The sequence below is a fragment of the Eleutherodactylus coqui genome, chromosome 5 (genome assembly GCF_035609145.1).
Source record: "Eleutherodactylus coqui strain aEleCoq1 chromosome 5, aEleCoq1.hap1, whole genome shotgun sequence".
Lineage (NCBI taxonomy): Eukaryota > Metazoa > Chordata > Amphibia > Anura > Eleutherodactylidae > Eleutherodactylus > Eleutherodactylus coqui.
This window is the reverse complement of record NC_089841.1, coordinates 12,240,128-12,261,208: the sequence shown is the minus strand read 5'-3', so window position 1 is coordinate 12,261,208 and position 21,081 is coordinate 12,240,128. Positions and strand designations below refer to the sequence as shown.

At 46.4% G+C, this 21,081-nt stretch overlaps 2 protein-coding genes across 4 annotated transcripts in view; one reads left to right on the top strand and one right to left on the bottom strand.

Moving 5' to 3' along the window:
* The window catches only part of LOC136629002 (oocyte zinc finger protein XlCOF22-like), a 338,499-nt gene that overhangs the window by 139,846 nt on the left and 177,572 nt on the right, over positions 1–21,081 (top strand). The window contains exons 1-2 of one of the 2 annotated variants that reach the window (XM_066605103.1): positions 17,832–17,952; positions 20,055–20,201. The exons of the other annotated variant lie outside the window; for it this stretch is intronic. Of the exons in view, the coding sequence (XP_066461200.1) occupies positions 20,124–20,201 (78 nt within the window). The 5' untranslated portion in view covers positions 17,832–17,952; positions 20,055–20,123. Of the gene's footprint in view, positions 1–17,831; positions 17,953–20,054; positions 20,202–21,081 lie in introns of those variants that run through there. 2 annotated transcript variants of the gene reach the window in all.
* Positions 1–21,081, bottom strand: part of LOC136628989 (zinc finger protein 84-like) — a 162,303-nt gene that overhangs the window by 96,244 nt on the left and 44,978 nt on the right. The gene's annotated exons all lie outside the window — the stretch shown is intronic.

The window sequence follows — 21,081 nt, the reverse complement described above, 5'->3', positions numbered from 1 at the left end:
AGAGGGAAGGATCAGTGATATGGAGGACAGAGTGACCCCTATGCAACATGCAGTGGATAACAATGCGCAAAAAATAGCGTCCCTCCGCCAAAATCGATGATCTGGAGAATCGCTCCCGCAGAAATAATATACGCATAGTGCGACTGCCAGAAAAAATGGAGGGCAACAACCCGTGCGAGTACTTTGAGAATTGGCTTATAGATCTATTTGGCAAAGAAGCCTTTTCACCAATGTTTGCAATAGAGCGTGCCCACCGCGTCCCAACAAGACCCCCTCCCCCAGAGACTCCTCCAAGACCAGTTCTTATGAAGCTCCTTCATTTCAGAGACCGTGACACTGTTCTAAGAGGGGCTAGAGACAAAGGCGATATTAAAGTTAATGGCGCCAGAATATCTTTCTTCCCAGACTTTTCAGCAGAAATACAAATGAAAAGAGGGACTTTCATGGTAATCAAAAAACGACTAAGAGACCTACATGTGCCATACGCCATGCTATACCCGGCCAGACTGAGAGTAGTAGCAATGGGGGAGAAACAATTCTTTGATAACCCAAAAACCGCATCGATTTGGCTGGAAAGAAATGAATCCGCAATCCGCGTGCTCGCCTCGCCGCACGGAGGGACCCAATACCGACAGCTGACCCGGGGAAAATTGATGGAGCAAAATGACAGAAGAGCAAAGATGAAAGATCGAAGAAACGGCTACTTGAGCACAGCCTTAAGTTCTTTGTTACCAACACCCACCTTTGTTCTAGGTGTTACTTTTCCAAGTTTAACTTTATCTGCTGTACTAACAGAGGATACACCGCCATATCCGGCGACTTGGTGGACTGGTACCCCGATCTACGATGGTTTCGACAGATCTGTGAGATTTATGTGGGGAATGTTTGTTGGGTTTGTTTGTTGCCTCTCATGTGCTGATGGGGAGGGGAATGCAGTTATACCTTATTGTAATGTAATTGTGGTGGTCTGGGATATCAACAGGTTCATGAATATCGTGTCCTCCTATATTCATACTCAACCAATGGAAAATGGCTGATAGATTCACGATTGTATCGTGCAATGTACGGGGGATGGGAGACCCGGTTAAATGCCTGACGATATTCCAGACATTCAAAGAATACCATCCACTAATATTGTGCCTACAGGAGACGCACCTCTCTAAAGATTTCTTACCTTCGATCAAAATCCAATGGGCCGCACATAGCTAACACTCAGTATACACTACATGCTCTAGAGGGGTCATCTTCTTGGTACATCATTCTATACCATTTACTGTAATTGCACAAAAGATAGACTCAGAAGGCCGATATGTCTGCCTGCATTGCAAGACATACAATTATATCTACTTATTGATCTCGATATACTCGCCATCCCCCTATAGTAGCACAGTCATAAAGCAGATACTGAATTTTATTGTAGATACACCAGACATCACAGTGTTAATAATAGGAGATTTTAACTCGGTAATAAACCCCCACTGGGACAGAATGAGCACACAAAAAACACTGAACAAGGAGGGGCTGACCGCATTGGGGCGACTGTTAACAGAGACAGATCTAATAGGTATATGGCGAGCCAAGAACCCGGGTACTAGACACTATTCCTGCCATTCTAGTACATACCAGGCTATGTCGCGCATAGATCTAGCGATTGGTAATGCACAGTTATATAGCAAGATATTACTGATCAAATATCTACCCAGAATTTTTTCTGACCACTCTCCTATACAACTAGTCATAAAACACTCAGAAATAGGAACGCCCAGACGGCCACTATGGAAATTTAATGCGTACTGGCTTAGCCTCATAGAGAACCAAGGTATGGGGAAGACTCTAAAAGAATACTTCGAACTGAATGCGGGATCCACAACCAAGGGCGTGCAGTGGGAGGCTATGAAAGCCTATCTCAGAGGTATTCTAATACAACGGATCATACAGGCTAAAAGAATGCATAGAGAAAAGGGTCAAAAACTAAAGGGAAAATTAATGGCTAGTGAAAATAGACATGTGGAAGCAGGCACAGCGGAAACACTTAGGCAGTGGGGGGGGGGGGGGGGGGGGGGGGGGAGACCATGAGGCCCTAAACCTATATACTTTAGAAACCGCAGCGCACAAAAACAAATTGAGAAAAAAATCCTTCTTCGAGGAAGGTGAACGGGTGGGACACATGCTAGCCATAATATCAAGAGCACAAAGGGGTACCACATATATTTTCGGGATAAAAAACAATCAGGACATAATAGAGACAAACCCCGATGCAATTAGGGAAATAATAAAGCAATATTACAAATCACTCTACTCCTCTAACCTCTCCAAAACAAAAGAACAAATCAATCAATATCTGGCAAATATTAGGCTACCAAAATTAACAACTGAACAAAAAGAATATCTAGATGCCCCGATAAATATTTAAAACCAATGACCAGAACTTACTGACCTTAAAGGAGATGTCTCGAGGCAGGAGTGGATTTTTTTTTATTGCCCAGTCCCCCTAATTAAGCATACATTACTAAGCCCCCCTGTAAATGACTTTTCTAGCTGGTTTGTACTTACAGTTCCAGTGTTTCAGCAACTTATAAAACTTTTCCCAAGATGGCCGCCGGCTCTTTTCCCGTCGCTTGCTGTAGCCAGACGTGCGCGCTCCCGAGACGCTACCAGCTGTGTCTCCCTGACAACCAGATGCCCCGCAGCCGCCGACCGGACCCCTGGAGTGAACACGGCCGACCAGTCACCCACCGCCAGGCAACAGGTAACCGGCGCAGCCCCCCCCCCGGCACAGCGGCAGCCCCCCCATCGCAGCGACAGCCCCCCCATCGCAGCGGCAGCCCCCCCCATCACAGCGGCAGCCCCCCGGCCCATCACTTACCTGGGCGGCAGGACGGCGGGACAGCTGGGCGGCTTCTTGGGACAGCTCGGCAGCTCTGCACCTTCCTCTAACAGAGGAAGGTACAGAATGGCTGCTCCAGCGTGCTCCCGAGCAGTGACAGCTCGTCTGCGCATGCGCAGAAGAGCTGTAGCGGGGAGCACACTGAAGCGGCTCGTGCTGAAAGGAGAAGACCGGACTGCGCAAGCGCGTCTAAAAAAGCAAGCTGCCAGCGAATTTAGACGGAACCATGGAGACGAGGACGCTAGCAACGGAGCAGGTAAGTGGAATAACTTCTGTATGGCTCATATTTAATGCACAATGTATATTACAAAGTGCATTAATATGGCCATACAGAAGTGCTGAACCCCACTTGATTTCGCGAGACAACCCCTTTAACCCTGACACATAGGGTGTGGTGGAGAGTAAAAGAGATCACAGAGACCAAGGTTCACACGACATATACTCCAATCTGAGATAATCCAAGACTACAAGAACTAAACAAATTGAAAGACTTCCAGACATGGAAGGATAAGGGGGTCAGACGATTAACACAGATAGGGACAACCACAGATATGAAGTCATTTGAGCAACTGCATGCAGAATTTGACCTCCCACACACACAGTTCTTCAAATTTCTCCAACTCAGGCATGCCTACCAGGCAGAAGTGGGGCTTAAAGATACTGAGCTAAAGAAATTCACACCAGCAGATATCATAAGCATGGCCACCAACACAAGGGGGAAAATATCACAGCTATACACATGCATACAGAGCAAAATAGGCGAACGGTATCCCCTGGCAGCAAAGAGCAAATGGGAGGGCGACATTGGACCAATAGAGGAATCATTATGGGATGAGATTCTACAGGGGACACCTAGACTCTCCCTAAGTGAATCCCACAGACTTTCACAATTGTACCCATTACACAGGGTATACCGAACACCATTGTTCTTATATAATATAGGCCTGAAAGAGTCTCCCTTATGTAATAAATGTAAAACCCAAACAGCAGATCTAATACACATGATGTGGCGATGTCCAAAACCAATGAGGTATTGGATAGAAGTGTGTGAACTAATCCATGATGTGTATGGGGTAACTCTAGAGCGCACTCCACTGGTATGTATCCTAGGCTACGTAGAGGACGCACCTTTAGATGAAAACGAAAAACTAGCGATAGCCAAAATTCTATATTTGGCCAGAAAACTAATAGCGCGACACTGGAAAATCCTCGTAAACAAGAAGAATGGGCCAAGAGCACAACGGACTTATCCTCGCAGCACGTGAGAGACTATTTGGGATATGTTTAAGTGTTTTGTAATGTTACTTAAACGTCTTCGGACCTTGAAAATTCAATAAAAATATTTGAATCCAAAAAAAAAAAAAAAAGACTAAAGGCAGATAAAGAACCAGCTAAAAGAATGACAAGGCAGAAACTTGGCCCTTTAGAGAACTTACGATTAATCTCACATCCAGGCCAGACTAGAGGAAGGCTCAGAATTCGAGGGAGGGAGAAATCCCTAGGGGAGACTCAACTCTCTTCACATCACTGAAGAAAGGCTTTCCAGGTAGGGTGGTAAATCTAAGATGAAGACTTTTCTCAGTTTGATTATGGTCTGTATAACCGGGTCAAAAAGACCGCAGACCCTCCAAACGGAGCCATCTACAGCCATGCCGTTAAACTCGGTGGCCATAAATTCAGGTGATGGAGAGGTCCTTGCGACAGAAGATGTTCTCAAAGTGGAAGGCAAAGTGGGATGTCTACAACGAAGTTGACCACATCTGTACCAAGATTATCTGGGCCAATCTTGAGCACCTACGGCAGGAGTGGAAGCGGGGGGGATGAGCTAGAGAGAACTTAGTCTATGGAATAACCAGTGCGTCTATTGAAAACATGATCGAGCTATGAGCTCTGGAGACAAACCGCAAGACCATGAGATTCAGACGAGAAGCCATAAGATCTATGTCCAGGGTGACCCAGCATTAGCAAGTCTCAGAGAAAACATTGGGGTGAAAAGACCATTCTCCTAGTTTTTTATGCTCATTACTGAGGTAGCTAGTGACAAAGTTGTCTACTCAGGCAATGTGGACCACCAAGATTTCTGAAACAGGTTGCTCCACTCAAGACACGATTTGAGCTGCTTCCCTCATGGCCACACTGCTGCAGATGCCACCCTGGTGATTGATGTGTGCTCAGATTTGGTTCTGGAGCAGATGCCCTGTGAGTAGCCCTTTCCATTGGCAAAGGGGGAGAAAGACCGCTTTGAGCTCCAGGATATTGATGGTCAGGCTTGACTTTTGAGATGTCTAGCAACTGTGAACCATATGGTGAATGAAAACTCTCCCCCAGCCCAGAAGCTGGCATCTATAGCTAGGATAAGCCAATTAACTGGGAGGAAGGATCAACCCTGGGGGTTCAGAGGGAAGCGAAGCCACCACAACAGAAATCTTCACACATGGTCTGAATGCGAGGAGACGAGTCCTAAGTGGCAAGAATTATCCTCAAAATGAGTCAGGTATGGAATTTGGCAAAAGGGACTGCTTCTATTGTGGTTACTATCTTGCTCAAGGTCTTTTTACAAAATCAGCAGAAGATGAGAACACTGTGTCAGGACCAGCACCTTGCGTGGCCCCTGTGCCCACACCGCCGGCTCTATCACCCAAGCTGCAGCTGTGCGGCGCAGGGGAGCCCTTTGTTCTGGTAACCTTCCCTGGCCGCTGTAATCCTGCTCGCCGCCAAGCTCCTAAGGGCGCGGCGCATGTCCTTGGTCTCCGTCTGTTCAGCAAGGCTGGGGGCAGGTTCCCCAGCACCTCGGTGATTGAACTCTGCTGCTGTCAGGCTCCCTGCCCCAATCAGCTGTTGGGGTGGGAGCTCTGACAGCATTTAAACGCCTCTCTTCCTTCTAGTATTGCCAGTGTTAGTTAGGTCTTCTGCTGCACTTGCATTTTTGGATTTGCCTGTCTCCCTGTTTGACTATTTGCTTGACCCTGACTTCGCCTTCACCTGACCTCTTGTACGGTGTACCTTTCTGTTGCCGACCCGGATTGCCTGACTTGCCTCTGTGTTTGTTTGTCTCAATGTCTGTTGTAGTCTGACCCCTTGCCCCTCTTCCCTAGTGAGTGTAGGGACCATCGACCCGGTTGTTGCCCTAGGGATTAGCCCAGGGGGCCGAGTTGGTAGGCACAGGGGTTGCGGGCAGTTTCAAGGACCTCCAGTACCCGGAACCCAGTTCCCTGACAGTAACACTGGCCCAAAGAAGGTCAGACTTTTTTCATCCAACGTGCCATGTCCACTCTCTATGGAGACCGTATCGGCTTCGGCCAACCAAGTCCAGGCCCTGACGAGCCTGGTGCAGGACTTGACCACCCACCTGCAGCAAAAGGAATGGGTGTTGTCTACACCTCAGGGTCAGCCTCCCAGTGCCCAGTTTGCCCCAGGGGGAAGGGTCTCAGGAGATGTCCTGAAGGCCCTCTTCTCCCCTTGCCCATTCCATCAAGGCCATGGTTCCATTTGTCAATGGACTTTATAACTGATTCACCTCCCTCGCATGGGAACACGGTCATTTGGGTTATAGGTGATCGTTTCACCAAGATGTCACATTTTGTTCCTCTTTGCAAGTTGCCTGATGCCAAATATTTATCAGAAATATTTATCAGGTACGTTATTCGGCTATATGGGATTCCAGAGAATATTGTCTCCGATAGAGGGGTACAGTTCATCGCCCGCTTCTGGTGGGCCTTCTGTAAAAACCTCTAATGTTAATTTGTGTTTTTCTTCAGCTTTCCATCCTGAGTCTAATGGACAAATGGTATGCATGAATCAAGAATTATTCTAGTACCTGCGACTTTTTGTTTCTGATAATCAGTTTTAGTGGGCAGACTATTTACCTCTCGTCGAATTTGCCATCAATAACCATGTTAAGTCATCTTCCCAAGTCTCGCCATTTTTCTGTAATTATGGTTTTCATCCCTGGTTTACAATTTCCACTCTGTACACGTTGGACACTCCATCGGCTGATACATCTACGGAGGAACTGTGAACAGTTCGGGCCCATCTCCTGCACCTACAGTATATCTTCCCGTAGCCTTGGCAATAAGTACGATTTGACGTACAGACATACCCCTGCCCCTTTCTGGTTTCCACGGTCCCTTCTGAAGAGGTTGTAACCCTGTAAATTCACCGCCCAATCACACTTTTCATCAAGCCATGTTTCCGTTATTCCGACTATATCATAGTTTTTATCAGTCATTCTCGCTTCAAGCTCACCCACTTTACCGATCAGACTTCTTGCATTCGTGGTCATACAATTTATACAGTTTTTTTGTTCTTTAAATTTGTTTTGTTGCTAATTGTACTATTGGCTGACCCCCTGCTCGACCCCCTTCCCATTGCTTAGAACCAGGTCGCTAGCTATACTGACTACCCCCCTATTTCTCTTTTTCCCCTCCCCCCAGTCTCTAGTTTTTTTAAACATTAGATTTTTTTATTAATTTTAACAAACATACAAGTCATTGGTACATAGTAGCATAAGAGATTTGCACATAATCAACGAATATTTAGTATCACATTCAGACTGTGCTATTTGTGTTAGTATTTTGATTAAGTTACTTTACTACAACAATTGGTAACATTCCACAACTTTACAATCAAAATATGTAACTGGTATGGTAACCACTCTGTGCTATATAGGATAGTACTCTATTGAGATTTTATTGCACATTCTTATATTGTGGTTATGGTATAGTCATGTACTATTTTCTATAACTTACACTTAGCGTAATCGTTGTGTTCCTCTAACAACCTGTATTCCACACATATTTTGCAACGAACATATAACATATGAACAAACTCAGTAACAAGGCTTCACGCATCTGTATGATTCAACTGTTACTTTTTTAAGGATATTCTCCAAGTCTCCCAGGTGTCATTAAATTTTTTGGTGTTCTTATTCCGGAACGCCAACCATTTTTCAAAAATATATTGTTCGTCCATACGTCTTTTAAATTCTTCTATGTCTGGGGGTAATGGATTTTTCCAGTGTCTTGCTATTATGGATTTGGCGGTCATTAGGGAGTGAGCAAGTACATATCTTATCTGTTTAGGAAACGTTTCCAAGCCCATCAGCAATATATACATTTTGGCGTCTTTAGGTATGTAGCACTTCAATGTGCTTTGTAAGAACATGGTTATGTTTTCCCAATATACTTTTAGTGTTGGGCAGGACCAAAAAATATGTGATAATGTGCCTTTTTGGCCGCAGCCTCTCCAGCACAAACCATCTCCCAGGTTCGATCTATTGTATAAAAGTGATGGGTTGTAGTACCATCTTAGGTTAATTTTGGTTTGTACTTCTAGTATGTTAAGTCCCATAGTGGATTTTGTCATTAACGTATTCGAGCTGGACCATTGATCCAGAGGTATCTTTTCTTTGAGTTCTAGTTCCCAGTTCGACATGTATGTTTTTTTTGCTATTGCTTTGTTGTTGGTTAGTATGTCATAATAGTCTCTTGTCTCCGATTTACCTTCGAGAGGGTTTGTGAGAATTTTCTTAATGATTGTGGTCGGGAGTTTTACTTTGTGTAAGGGTTTCTCTCTTAAGAGAGAGCAGATTCTAAAGTATGTAAATTTTTCGCTCTGCGGGAGGCCATAGACAGTACTTATTTCTGTAAAGCTTTTAATTTCTCTCTTGGATGTTAAGTCCTCTACGTATCTGACTCCTCTAACGCTCCACGGTTTCATATCACAGTTAGGTAAAAATAGATTGAGTGTCTCGATAGGTATGCGGGGAAATTCCGTTTCATCGGATATGCTTATTTTTTTAGTGAGTTCTTTCCATGTTTGGATCGCGGCTTGTAATGTAGGGGGAATGTTTTTAAGTTGGGTGTCTATGCTTTTTGGGAATATTAAACCGTCTATTGAAGTAGCAAGCATTAGTGCCTGTCCAGGTAGATCATTTATATAGCTTTTTTCTACATTGGGCCAGCCTACTGTGTTGTTGGTCCTGATTAATTGTCTAGTTTGGTTTAGTATATTAGCTTCGTAGTATGCCATTAGATTTGGTACTCCCGCTCCTCCCTTTTTCCGGTGGAGTGCTAATATTGACAGGGCTAAACGTGGTTTCTTTCCACTCCATAAAAAGTTATTTAGTTGTTTTTGGAGTTTAGAAATTGTAAGCTTGGAGATAATAAGTGGTAAGGTTCTAAAATGGTACAGGACTAGTGGGAGGACTTTCATTTTGTAGGATGTGATCTTGCCCATCCACGACAGTTTTAAACCTGATAAATGGTCAATTACTTTCTGGGTGGAGTTAAGCAGTTTGGGGTAATTTTCTAGTTCTATGTCTCTGGTGGATGGTGTCAACGTTATTCCCAAGTAGGGTATGCCTTTTTTTTCCACTCAAAGGGAAATTCCGCCCGTATTGCATTTTCTAGGTTTGTAGATACCCCCAGACCTAGAATAAGAGACTTGTCTATATTCAACTTGTATAGAGATACATTACTAAATTGGTTGATTATTTTACATGCCATTCTTAAAGATTCTAGGGGGCGGGTCAGTGTCAAAATGACATCGTCAGCGAATAATCCTATTTTGTATTGTCTGTGATTTATTGGGATTCCCTTTATTTCAGAGGAGGTGCGAATTAGTTCTGCTAGTGGCTCTATAGCCAGCACGTACAAAATAGGAGACAATGGGCAACCCTGCCTTGTGCCATTCGAGATTGATAGGGGGACCGACAGGGTACCATCCACCAAAACAGTGGCTGTGGGAGCTGAATACAGGGCCCGGACGGCACTTATCGTGTTTTCTCCAAAACCAAATTTTTTCATTGTCTCAAAGATGTACTCCCAATGGACTCGGTCAAATGCCTTTTCGGCGTCCAGGGCCAGCATTATTGACGGCACCTTAGATGTTTCTATTGAATGTATTAGATTTAGAATTTTCCGTGTGCCGTCCGAGGCCTGTCTCCCCTTTACAAACCCCATTTGGTCAGAGTGTATTATGTCTGGGAGTATGTCCACCATTCTACGGGCCAACGTTTTAGCGTAGATCTTAGTATCGGTATTAAGTAATGATATAGGACGGAAGTTAGTTGGTGTATTTGGTTCCTTTCCAGGTTTTGGTAGGACTACAATTGTGGCCTGCAGCATCTCTTGTGGGAAGAAGCCTCTTTCCTTGATCTTGTTAAATGTGTTAGTGATATGGGTTGAAAGTTGGGGTAAGAAGTTTTTATAGTACTCTGCTGAATACCCGTCCGGCCCAGGGGCTTTCTGGTTCTTTAGGGATGCTATGGTGTCTATTATTTCCGAGACGGAGAACGGGGCGTCCAAGAGGTCCGTTTGTAAGGATGATAGCTTCGGTAGGTTAACCTTTTGCAAGAAAGCATTGATTGATTCCTTGTCTGGTTGTTTTGTTTGGGGATCACTTTTTAAGTTATAAAGTTTGCTGTAGAAAGAGCAAAAATTGTCTGCAATATGTTTGGGGTTCGATAGTTTTTGTTTTTTGTCCTGGAAATTCCAAATGTAGGGGATATTTGCTTTTATTGTTTTTCTTTTAATCAGATTTGCCATCCATTTGGATGGCCTATTAATTGCTGAATAGCTGTCCGCTCGCTGAGCAGTAATTTCTCTGTCAAAATCCCCTAGTAATGTTTTCCGTAGGGCCAGTCTCAATTTATGTAATTCGGTATGTGTGTTTTGGTCTGGGAAAACTTTTAAAAGGGATTCCTTCAGTTGTATTTGGGTTAGAATTTCATCTGTTTTTTTTGTTTTATCTCTTTTGTATTTGGAGCCTAGTTTTATTAAAATTCCTCTTATGTATGCCTTATGGGCGGTCCACACCATTGCTGGGTCTGTTTGTGGGATGGCATTGAATTTAAAGTATTCAGTTAATGCTTCTTGTATTTTTTCCCTGTATTTGGGAATGCTCATTAAATAAGTGTTGTTCTTCCATGATTTAGTCGGTGCTCCAAGGCCCCTTACATTCAGTGTTGTTATGATTGGTGCGTGGTCGGACCAAGTAGCCGTCCCAACCTCCGCTTTTTGTATTGATGCTAAGAGTTTCCTCTCAACTAGACATAAGTCTATGCGCGAGAAGGATCTGTGTCTATTTGAATAGTGTGAGTATTCTTTTGCAGAGGCGTTGGAGCACCGGAACGTATCATAAAGCGCATTTTTGTGTAGCCATTCTCCCAGGGTGGCATTTCTTTTAAGTTTTGGGTTTGTAGTGTCGAGTTCTCTATCAGGTACTAGGTTGAAGTCACCATTTATCATTATTGGACCTTCCGCTACTTGGTTAATTTTTTTTTTGAGTTTGTTAAGAAAATTAATTTGCTTTGAATTTGTTACATATGTGTTTACTAAGGTTATTTTTGTATTCCTAAGGGAACCTACTAAGATTAAATAGCGACCCTTCGGGTCACCAATCTGTTTATCGATGGTGAACGGAGCTCTGTCTCGGAATGCCACCATCACACCCGCCTGTTTTTTTGGGGCACAAGCAAATAAGACCTGCGGAAACATTCTATGGGACATTCTGCTTTTATCTACTTCTAACAAGTGGGTCTCCTGGATACACATAATGTCAACATTTTGCATAATTGCCTCTTTCCACGCAGATCTTCTCTTGAATGGCGAGTTCAAGCCGTTGGCGTTAAGCGATAGGACTTTCACCGCCATGTGGATGGTGGGTGGCGGCAAAGTTGGAGACTTGGGAATTCCTGTGATGCGCGAATGCCTGAGGAAACAAAATAACAAAAAAAAGAGAACCAAACAATATCCTCATTTTGTATAGGGCCAGAACACACGGATGCGTTTGGCGTGAAAGTCAGAATGTTGAGGATTAAACTGACAAATACAGGGCAAGTTAGAACTTGCATTTTTCGGTGGGGGGAGAAAAAGTTCAGCTATCTTGAGCAGGCACTTCATGAGACGTTGTTTTGTATCTATTGGAGGTGAGGTCTTCTGAATCATTGCGGGGGTGAGGAGCTCCGGCTGGTGTGATGCTGGCGTCTGTTTTTTTCTGTGTTGGCGTTTGTATAGGATAAATTTTGCAGTGTAATTCCCCAAGAGTTTAGGGTGTCTGTCGCAGATTTAGGGTCTTGGAGGATATGGGTCCTTCCTTCTTTTGTAACTATAATTTTTGTGGGAAATCCCCATTTGTACTGGATATTGGCTTTTCTTAAGGAGGCAGTGATCGCTGCGAAGCTTCTCCTCGCTTCCAAGGTGGATTGCGATAGGTCAGCGAATATTCGCAATTCAGAGTATGGGTTTGGCAGGGGTTGGAGCTTTCTTGTTGCGTTCATTAGGGCTTCTTTTGCGCCAAAATAATGAATTCGAGCTATAACGTCTCTGGGGTATTCCTCTTTAAGGAATTTTGGGCGCGGTAATCTGTGGGCCCTATCTATCTTGAATTCTTGCATTGGCGTGTTGGGAAGCATGGTCTGCATAAATCGTGTAATGTAGTTTACGATTTCCGCATTGGAGACATTTTCGGGTATCCCTCTTATTTTGACGTTGTTGCGTCGATTTCTATCCTCTAAATCGGATAGTTTGAGTTGCAGTTTGTTAACTTTTTCTTCTAGATCGTAGTGGGAGTCGATTAATGAGTTATGCGAGCCCACCACTTCCTCCAGTTTTTTATCATGTTTTTCTATTTTGTTGTTAATGTCCCGAATGGAGGAGTTTACTGTCGAGGTTAACATTGAAATGTCTGCTTGTATGGTGTTTCTCAGCGCCAACACTATTTCCTTTATATACAGCTCAGTCACTGGTTTGTTTGATGCAGTGAGGTTATCTAATTCTTTGTCGGCTCCTTTTTCATGGAGATAATCAGCTCCTGAAACACTTTCAGCATTTTGAGACATCTTCTGCCTCTGTTTTTCTGGGCTGCTTGTGGGGGTTCTTAGTGTGTGTGTAAGAGCCCCCTTGGCATTGTTTTTCCCCCCATTCACTGCTCTGTCTTTTGAGCCTCCCATTGTGGCTGTGTTATACTGTGAGCCTCCCGCAGGGTTATCTGTTTCTCTCTCCTCCGCTATCACATGTAAGTGTTCAGCCTCCGGATCACTCTCAGCAGTCTGAGATATTCTCAGCTTCTGCTTTTCTGGGCTGCTTGTGGGGGTTCTCATTATGTGTGGCAACGTGGTCAGCGCCATTTTGGGTGCAGGGGGACCCTTGGCAATGTTTTTCCCCCCATTCACTGACCTTTCTCTTGTGCCTTTCGGTATAGCTGATGTGTGCTGAGAGCCTCCGGTCGCTCCGGCAGAGCTGTCAGATGCAGTCTCCTCCGCTGTGGTTTCTAGTGCAGAGCGGCTGTCAGTCACTTGCTCCCGGTCCCTGCGGGCTGCTGGCAGGATCTCCTGTGCGGCCATTGCAGAGGGGGACCCACGTGCCACAAAGAAGGACTCCAGCTTTGTCGGCACTGGTTTTGAGCCTCTCCTTCTTGCTGACATGCTGTCCTGGTAGGTTCGTTTATCTGCTTTTGCGGTTTTCCACCTCCAACAGTGCTTTTTATGGCTAGAAGTGCCTGTTTCCAAACGGAGCCTAAAGATTTGCTGCCGTTCCGGTGCCTCTCCAAGCCACGCCCCCCCCCCAGTCTCTAGTTTAAACACTCCTCCAGCCTTCTAGCCATCTTCTCACGCAGCACAGCTGCACCCTCCCCATTAAGATGCAGCCTGTCCCTACGGTAGAGCCTGTAGCCGACAGCAAAGTCAGCCCAGATCTCCAGGAACCCAAATCCCTCCTTCTTACACCAACTCCGGAGCCACTTATTTACCTCCCTAAGATCCTGCTGCCTTTTTTTGTGTGGCTTTAGGTGCAGGCAGTATTTCCGAGCAAACTACCCTGGAGGTCCTCGCCCTAATCTTGGACCCTAAGTCCCTGAAATCATTTTTGAGGGCCCTCTATTGACCTCTAACTCGTTCATTGGTGCCAACGTGCACCATGACTGCTGGATCCTCACCAGCCCCTCCCAGTAATCTGTCAATCCGATCCGCGATGTGTCGAACTCGAGCGCCAGGAAGACAACACACTGTTCGACGATCCTGGTCTTTATGGCAGATTGCCCTATCTGTCCCCCTTATAATTGAGTTCCCCACCACTAGGACCTGTCTAGCCAGCCCTGCGCTTTCCGTCTCCGTCTCACTGGAGCAGAATCCTTAGCGGGTCCCTCCTGCCCCGCGGACATGAAGCTAAAACATAAGAATAAACTCACCTGCTGCGGACGGTGCAGGTCTTCCCTTCCTCGCAGCCGGATCTTCTTTCTTTGGCCCGGCGGATGTGCTCGGCACGCCGGCTGCGTGCCGCGCACATGCGCCGGGCACATCCGCCATGCCAAAGAAAAAAGATCCGGCCACGAAGAACCGCACCATCCAGAGCACACAAGTTCGCAGACAATATTTACAAATTATTGTAATTTATTGTTAACTTGTAACCTTATATGTTTTTATTTATATTTTACAATAATTTGTAAATATTGTCTGCGTATTTGTGTGTACAAAGATTTCGGCACTATGTAACGAAAGTCCGCTATAACACCATGCCGATATTAGCGTGGTATGTGAGTTTCTAGGTAATTGCCGGGTTGTGTCGAGGCTGCCGGCTGTAAATAAAGTTTATTCTAAATACATGGGACTCCTATGCGTTCCATGTCACGTCTTAACGTGCTAACGTAATGCGTAACATCATTCGTGACGTGTACGCCCTATCGGGAGGAGCGTTCCTGCCCCCCGGAGCAAGCACGATTGATTGTTCCCGGCCTTTAGGCCGACGGTTTGTAACAAGTAAGTGTGGATTGATTGTCCTATAAATGTATGTCTTTATTGTATCTGAGCTTGAAAAAGGCGATAATAGTTTGCCGAAACGCGTCGCTCTTTAATCTTAGCACCGGTTAAGGTGTATTGTATGCTGATTTTTGCTGCTCTCCGTCAAGCCACGGATGTGAACTGTATTCAAAGCTTTCCTGGACATCGGTGTTGGTGGGGATTATCTTCCTGATCCTCCCTACTAGGCACCAGGTGAGTGCTTTATGGCTACTTGTATGTTAGCTATGTTTTAATGCCATTGGAAAAACCTGGCGCATCCCTGATTGTTTCATGGCTATTGGGAATCTCCAACAATCTTCTCCCAGGCTATGTCAGGAAACGTCGCCCAGTTCCAACCTCCTAGAGGTATTCGGCTACAACTGTATGTGGATGACATACTGCTGGCAACAGACAGTGAGGAGAAGTATAGGGGGGACACAGTCACACTCTTGAGGTTTCTCTATGAGCAAGACCATTAAGTAAAAAAACTCCAATACTGTCAGCAAACAGTTAAATATTTGGGGTATTATCTGTCAGATGAAGGTGGGCATTTGGATGACATTATGAAAGAAGCAACCCTGGAGGCCCCAAAAGCACAAACAATTGATATCCTTTTTAAGAATACCGAACTTCTGCAGAGCCTGGATCCCAAATTCTGCATCCCTAACAGCGCCACTTACCAGACTCATCTATGATGAACCTCAGGTTGCGCTGACAGGATCCAGTGGGAGGCGCCCTCTGAGGAAACCTTTGTCAGGTTAAGACAGACTCTGGTGGCACATCAGTCTAGGGGGCTGCTGAACTACAACAAGCCCTTTGTGCTAACTGTTGACTCAAGGAAAGGTATATGACCTCTGTGTTAACTCAGGAGCATGGTGGGAAACAGACCGCTGGCATACTACTCTTGCAGACTAGATCCAGTGGCCGAGCGCTCCCACCCTGTGTACAAGTGGTAGTAGCGGCAGCTGAAGCAGTCAAATCCACCCGCACACCGTCCTTCCAGACATCCCCCTCCTGGATGACACTACTGCTCTCACAGCCACACCTGACAACCTAGGGATGTACTACGCTCCATCCATCTACCTTACTGCCTATTTCTTCAGACGGTCCTCCACACAACTGTCCAGGACAGATGGCACATAAGGTGTTACCCCGACTAGATCTGCAGGATGTACCTCTTGCAGATGCTGAATACACTCTCTTTGTAGATGGGTCGTCTGGGAAGAACCCTGATGGCACCAACGCCACCGGATATGCTGTGGTTACACTAGAAGAGACCATAATAGTTGGGTCCTTGCCAAGGCAGAGGCAGCAGAACTGGTAGACCTGTCAGTGGGCACAGGGTAAAAAGGTCACTTAGATATGCAGCAGTAATGAGCAATGGCCTCTGCCGTGTCTCAACAGGAGGGATGGTTGTACTCATATGGAAAGTATTTTGGTTTATCCGGTATTGTTTGTGCTAAAATACCAAAAAGGGGGGTATTGTCCGACACCTCAGCATCTATTTGTATGAACTAGATTGAATTAAACAAATGTGAAGGTCAAAACTCTTGTGTACAGGAGCGCGGACACACAGGGACCAGTGGGGCATAATTCCCATTTAGTGCTTCCTGCTGTCTCTGATTCATCGGCTGATTATTTGGAGAATGTGCGCCACATCTGTATTAGCCAACAGAGCATTACCTCCCAGTGTACCCAGCCCATGCAGAGCATTACCTCCCAGTGTACCAAGCCCATGCAGAGCATTACCTCCCAGTGTACCCAGCCCATACAGAGCATTACCTCCTAGTGTACCCAGCCCATAGAGCATTACCTCCCAGTGTACCCAGCCCATACAGAGCATTACCTCCTAGTGTACCCAGCCCATAGAGCATTACCTCCCAGTGTACCCAGCCCATACAGAGCATTACCTCCCAGTGTACCCAGCCCATGCAGAGCATTACCTCCCAGTGTACCCAGCCCATACAGAGCATTACCTCCCAGTGTACCCAGCCCATACAGAGCATTACCTCCCAGTGTACCCAGCCCATGCAGAGCATTACCTCCCAGTGTACCCAGCCCATGCAGAGCATTACCTCCCAGTGTACCCAGCCCATGCAGAGCATTAGCTCCCAGTGTACACAGCCCATGCAGAGCATTACATCCCAGTGTACCCAGCCCATGCAGAGCATTACCTCCCAGTGCACCCTAGCCCATGCAGAGCATTACCTCCCAGTGTACCCAGCCCATGCAGAGCATTATCTCCCAGTGTACTTAGCCCATGCAGAGCATTACCTCCCAGTGTACTTAACCCATGCAGAGCATTACCTCCCAGTGTACCCAGCCCATACAGAGCATTACCTCCCAGTGTACCCAGCCCATGCAGAGCATTACCTCCTAGTGTACCCAGCCCATGTAGAGCAGTACATCCCTGTGCATACACAGCCCCAATCCATGCAAAGCATTGCATCCCAGTGCACCAAGAGATCCCTAGTCCATGCAGCACATTGCATCCCATTGCACGGAGTCCCCAGTCCAGAGTATTGTACACATGGCCTTGCAGAGCATTGCATACCAGTGCAGTCAGAATCCCCAATCCATGCAGAGCATTGCATCCCAGTGCAGTCAGAACCCCCAGTCCATGCAGAGCATTGCATCCCAGTGTACATGACCCCAGTACTGCAGAGTATTGCATCTGCAGGAGGAGAGGGCACCCAGAGTCCCCACAGAACATTGCAGTCTCCTCGAGTTGATGTCTGCAGCCGCTGGAGAGAAGCCGGGAAACCAACAACCTCCATAATGACTCTTCTTTGCAGAATGTGATCGTTCCCAGCAAGAAAAAACAGGTAATCTTGTAGATATGATGCCTTTTAATGGCTACACAAATCCATGCTGTTACAACACGCTTCCACCTCTCAGGGGCCTTCCTCAGGCTGATTTTAGTTTCTTTTAACATCCTGTATTTCTGTTACCCAGTAAAGGTCTCCTATCTACACGATCACTCGGCTCCCCCTGCTGGGGACAGTCACACTTTGCTCTACTGGTGACACCGGACCAAACTCTTTTCGTCTTCTCTGCAGCTCACAACGACCGGGGAAAACAGACCTTGCTAGCAGACTCCACCGTGGCTCCTCCCACACCGGTGGTCACATGGGTGTGACATCATCACAGGTCCTTTAGCCTCCACCACCAGGGCACGGCTGCTGTCGGCTCTGCAGGTCTGTGTCCCCTGTGGGGGTTGGTGGGTTGCTGGGACTTGTGGTGATTTATCCTCCGGATACAAGATGCGTCGCATGGATTTTTTTACAAAGTAACCCAAATAGGACACTTCCATTTTTGTAATCTGTTTTTGTGTTCTGACTGTAGATTTTTTTCATTCTATTGCCTGCCGTGGACTATTGGTGGCGCCACCTTGCTGCCAACGACTGTGCAGGGTGCAGCCGCCCTGCCTGCTGATAACTATGCGGGGGCAGCCACCTCGCCTACCGATGACAATATGGTGGTGGCCGCCTTGCCTGTTGATGACCATATGGGAGGCGGCCGCCTTACCTATGGATGACTATGTCCGTCTTAGCTGTCCACGACTGGGTGGTGACCGTCTTCCCTGTCCACGTCTATAGGGGAAGTCCGTCTTGCCTGCCCACAACTGTCAGGGGGGCCGTCTTGCATGTCCATGACCATGCGGGGGGCCGCCGTCTTGCCTGTCGATGACCATGCGGGGGGCCGCCGTCTTGCCTGCTGATGACCATGCGGGGGGCCGCCGTCTTGCCTGCCGATGACCATGCGGGGGGCCGCCGTCTTGCCTGCCGATGACCATGCGGGGGGCCGCCGTCTTGCCTGCCGATGACCATGCGGGGGGCCGCCGTCTTGCCTGCCGATGACCATGCGGGGGGCCGCCGTCTTGCCTGCCGATGACCATGCGGGGGGCCGCCGTCTTGCCTGCCGATGACCATGCGGGGGGCCGCCGTCTTGCCTGCCGATGACCATGCGGGGGGCCGCCGTCTTGCCTGCCGATGACCATGCGGGGGGCCGCCGTCTTGTCTGCCGATGACCATGCGGGGGGCCGCCGTCTTGCCTGCCGATGACTGTGGGGATCGGTGGCCTTGCCTGTCGACGACTGTGCGGGGCGGCTGCCTTGCCTGCTGACAACTGCAGGGTGGCCGCATTGCCTGTACATGACTAAGGGGGTAGCCATCTTTCCTGAGCTGCGATTAACAGCATTTGGAAAGATGCTTTTCAGCAACCTCCTGGGCCATAGCCACAGTGGATAGCAGGGGACTCGTTGACTACTATTGAAGAGTGTTGTATGCATTTTCTGTGCAGGGAGGGGGAGGAAGTGAGCTGTGACTACCAATTGTAAATAATAGATCCTGTGGTAAGCCTGGTTTAGACGGAACGAGTATCGCTCAATAGATGTCTTTTGAGCGATAATCGTTGTGTCCATTCAGCACAAGGTGATCACTCACACATTGAGCGATCACTTTGCGCTCCGAGCGGGGCATGCAGAAGACGAGCAGGGCCGCTTGTCTTCTGCATCCAGCTGTTCTCTGCTCGGAGTGCCCGGCTGTTATACAGCTGAGCCCTCCAAGCGGGGTATGCAGAAGACAGCTGGACCGCTGTGTTCTTCATACCCCGGCTGTTCACAGAGCGGGATACACCTGAAACTATAGTATCCTCTGTATCCCGCTCTGAACTCCTGATAAGACTCATCGCTGAAAGAGAACAGTCAGCGGTTCCTTAATGAGAACTGCATGATGCCAGCGCAGTCAGACACAATTATCAATCAAAAGATGGCTTTTTTTGAGAAAAAATCGTTGTGCCTAAATCAGCCTTTCATTGTAATCCTGCTTGTGCGGCTCAGTAATTAGTCAAATGAATTTGATTAATTTGCCATTTTAATGAAGTTGGAAATTGATAGCAGATCTGTCCAAGGGGGGTGAGGCTGATCCCAGGATGAAGAGGAAGCTGCAGAAGAGATGGAGAAGGCTTAGTGACATGTGTGCACTGATTGGACCAAGTCTCAGCCAATCAGTGCTGAATATACTGCATGTATACTGCACTGCCCACCTGCTCATCAGTGCACCGCAGAGGAGGAGGAGCGCTGTGAGGACTGAGAGGGCAGTACATGTGGGGGTGCTGATTACTGAGGGAAAGAGGAGTGGGGGGTTGGGAGAAGTCATCAGTGACCGCCCCTATGACTCATCTCCCTGTTTCTGGCTTTTTCTTAAAATGTTCTCAAAGTAAAACAATAAAATGTCTGAAATGTGCTTCTTGCAGTTCTTGCATCATAAAACTCCTGACGGGGGCCCCTATAATCTATCCTCAAATCATTCCCCTTACTCGACCCTGTAATTTTACTGCTTTATATCAGTTGTGTGTTTCTTATATTTTTTTGATCTTCTTTCCCTTCAGGTCCTACAACACCCAATCCTCTGCTGATATTTTCTATATAAGACAATTTTCCTGAATGATCCGTGAAGGATGGAGAAGGACAAGAACACAATGGCGGAAAGTATATTAAATCTCACCCTAGAGATACTCTTCCAGCTTACTGGAGAGGTGAGAGATTCTGATGATGTCACATTACATCATTCACATCTATGGTAATAACAGATGATGTCACTGGAGAGGGGAGAGATTCTGATGATGTCACATTACATCATTCTCATCTATGGTAATAACAGATGATGTCACTGGAGAGGGGAGAGATTCTGATGATGTCACAGTACATCATTCTCATCTATGGTAACAACAGATGATGTCACTGGAGAGGGGAGAGAATGATGATGTCACTTTACATGATTTTTATCTCTGGTAATAGATGATGTCACTGGAGAGGGGAGAGAGATTCTGATGATGTCACATTACATCATTCTCATCTATGGTAATAACAGATGATGTCACTGGAGAGGGAGAGATTCTGATGATGTCACATTACATTATTTTTCTCCATGGCAGAAGTATATATACAAAAGACATTTCCAATGAGACTAGAACATGTCTCACTTGTAATAATTGTAAATTATTATAATTCATTTGTTATCATTGGTTGTTGAAACTAAACAAGAAAGAAGACGTCTTAGTTGTCAGGCGGACTTCTCTCAAGCGGATTAGAACTATGGGTGATATATTTCCCAAAACGAAATCTATAAACAATAAGATATTTAGGAACATGAGTCCTTCCCGCAGAACACGTTGTGCTGACGCTGACCGTCAGTCTGATTCTTTATCTCCTCAACATAGGACCAAGACCAAGGCCCTTTTTGAACTATTATTGCATATCTGCAAAATTCTTTTTAAAGAAAAAGGACAATAATATAATAGTCATACAAGATGGATTCCTGATACACAATGGATACACATTAACTGCCCCTACAAGATGATGTCACTGGAGAGGGGAGAGATTCTGATGATGTCAGTTTACATCATTCTTATCTAT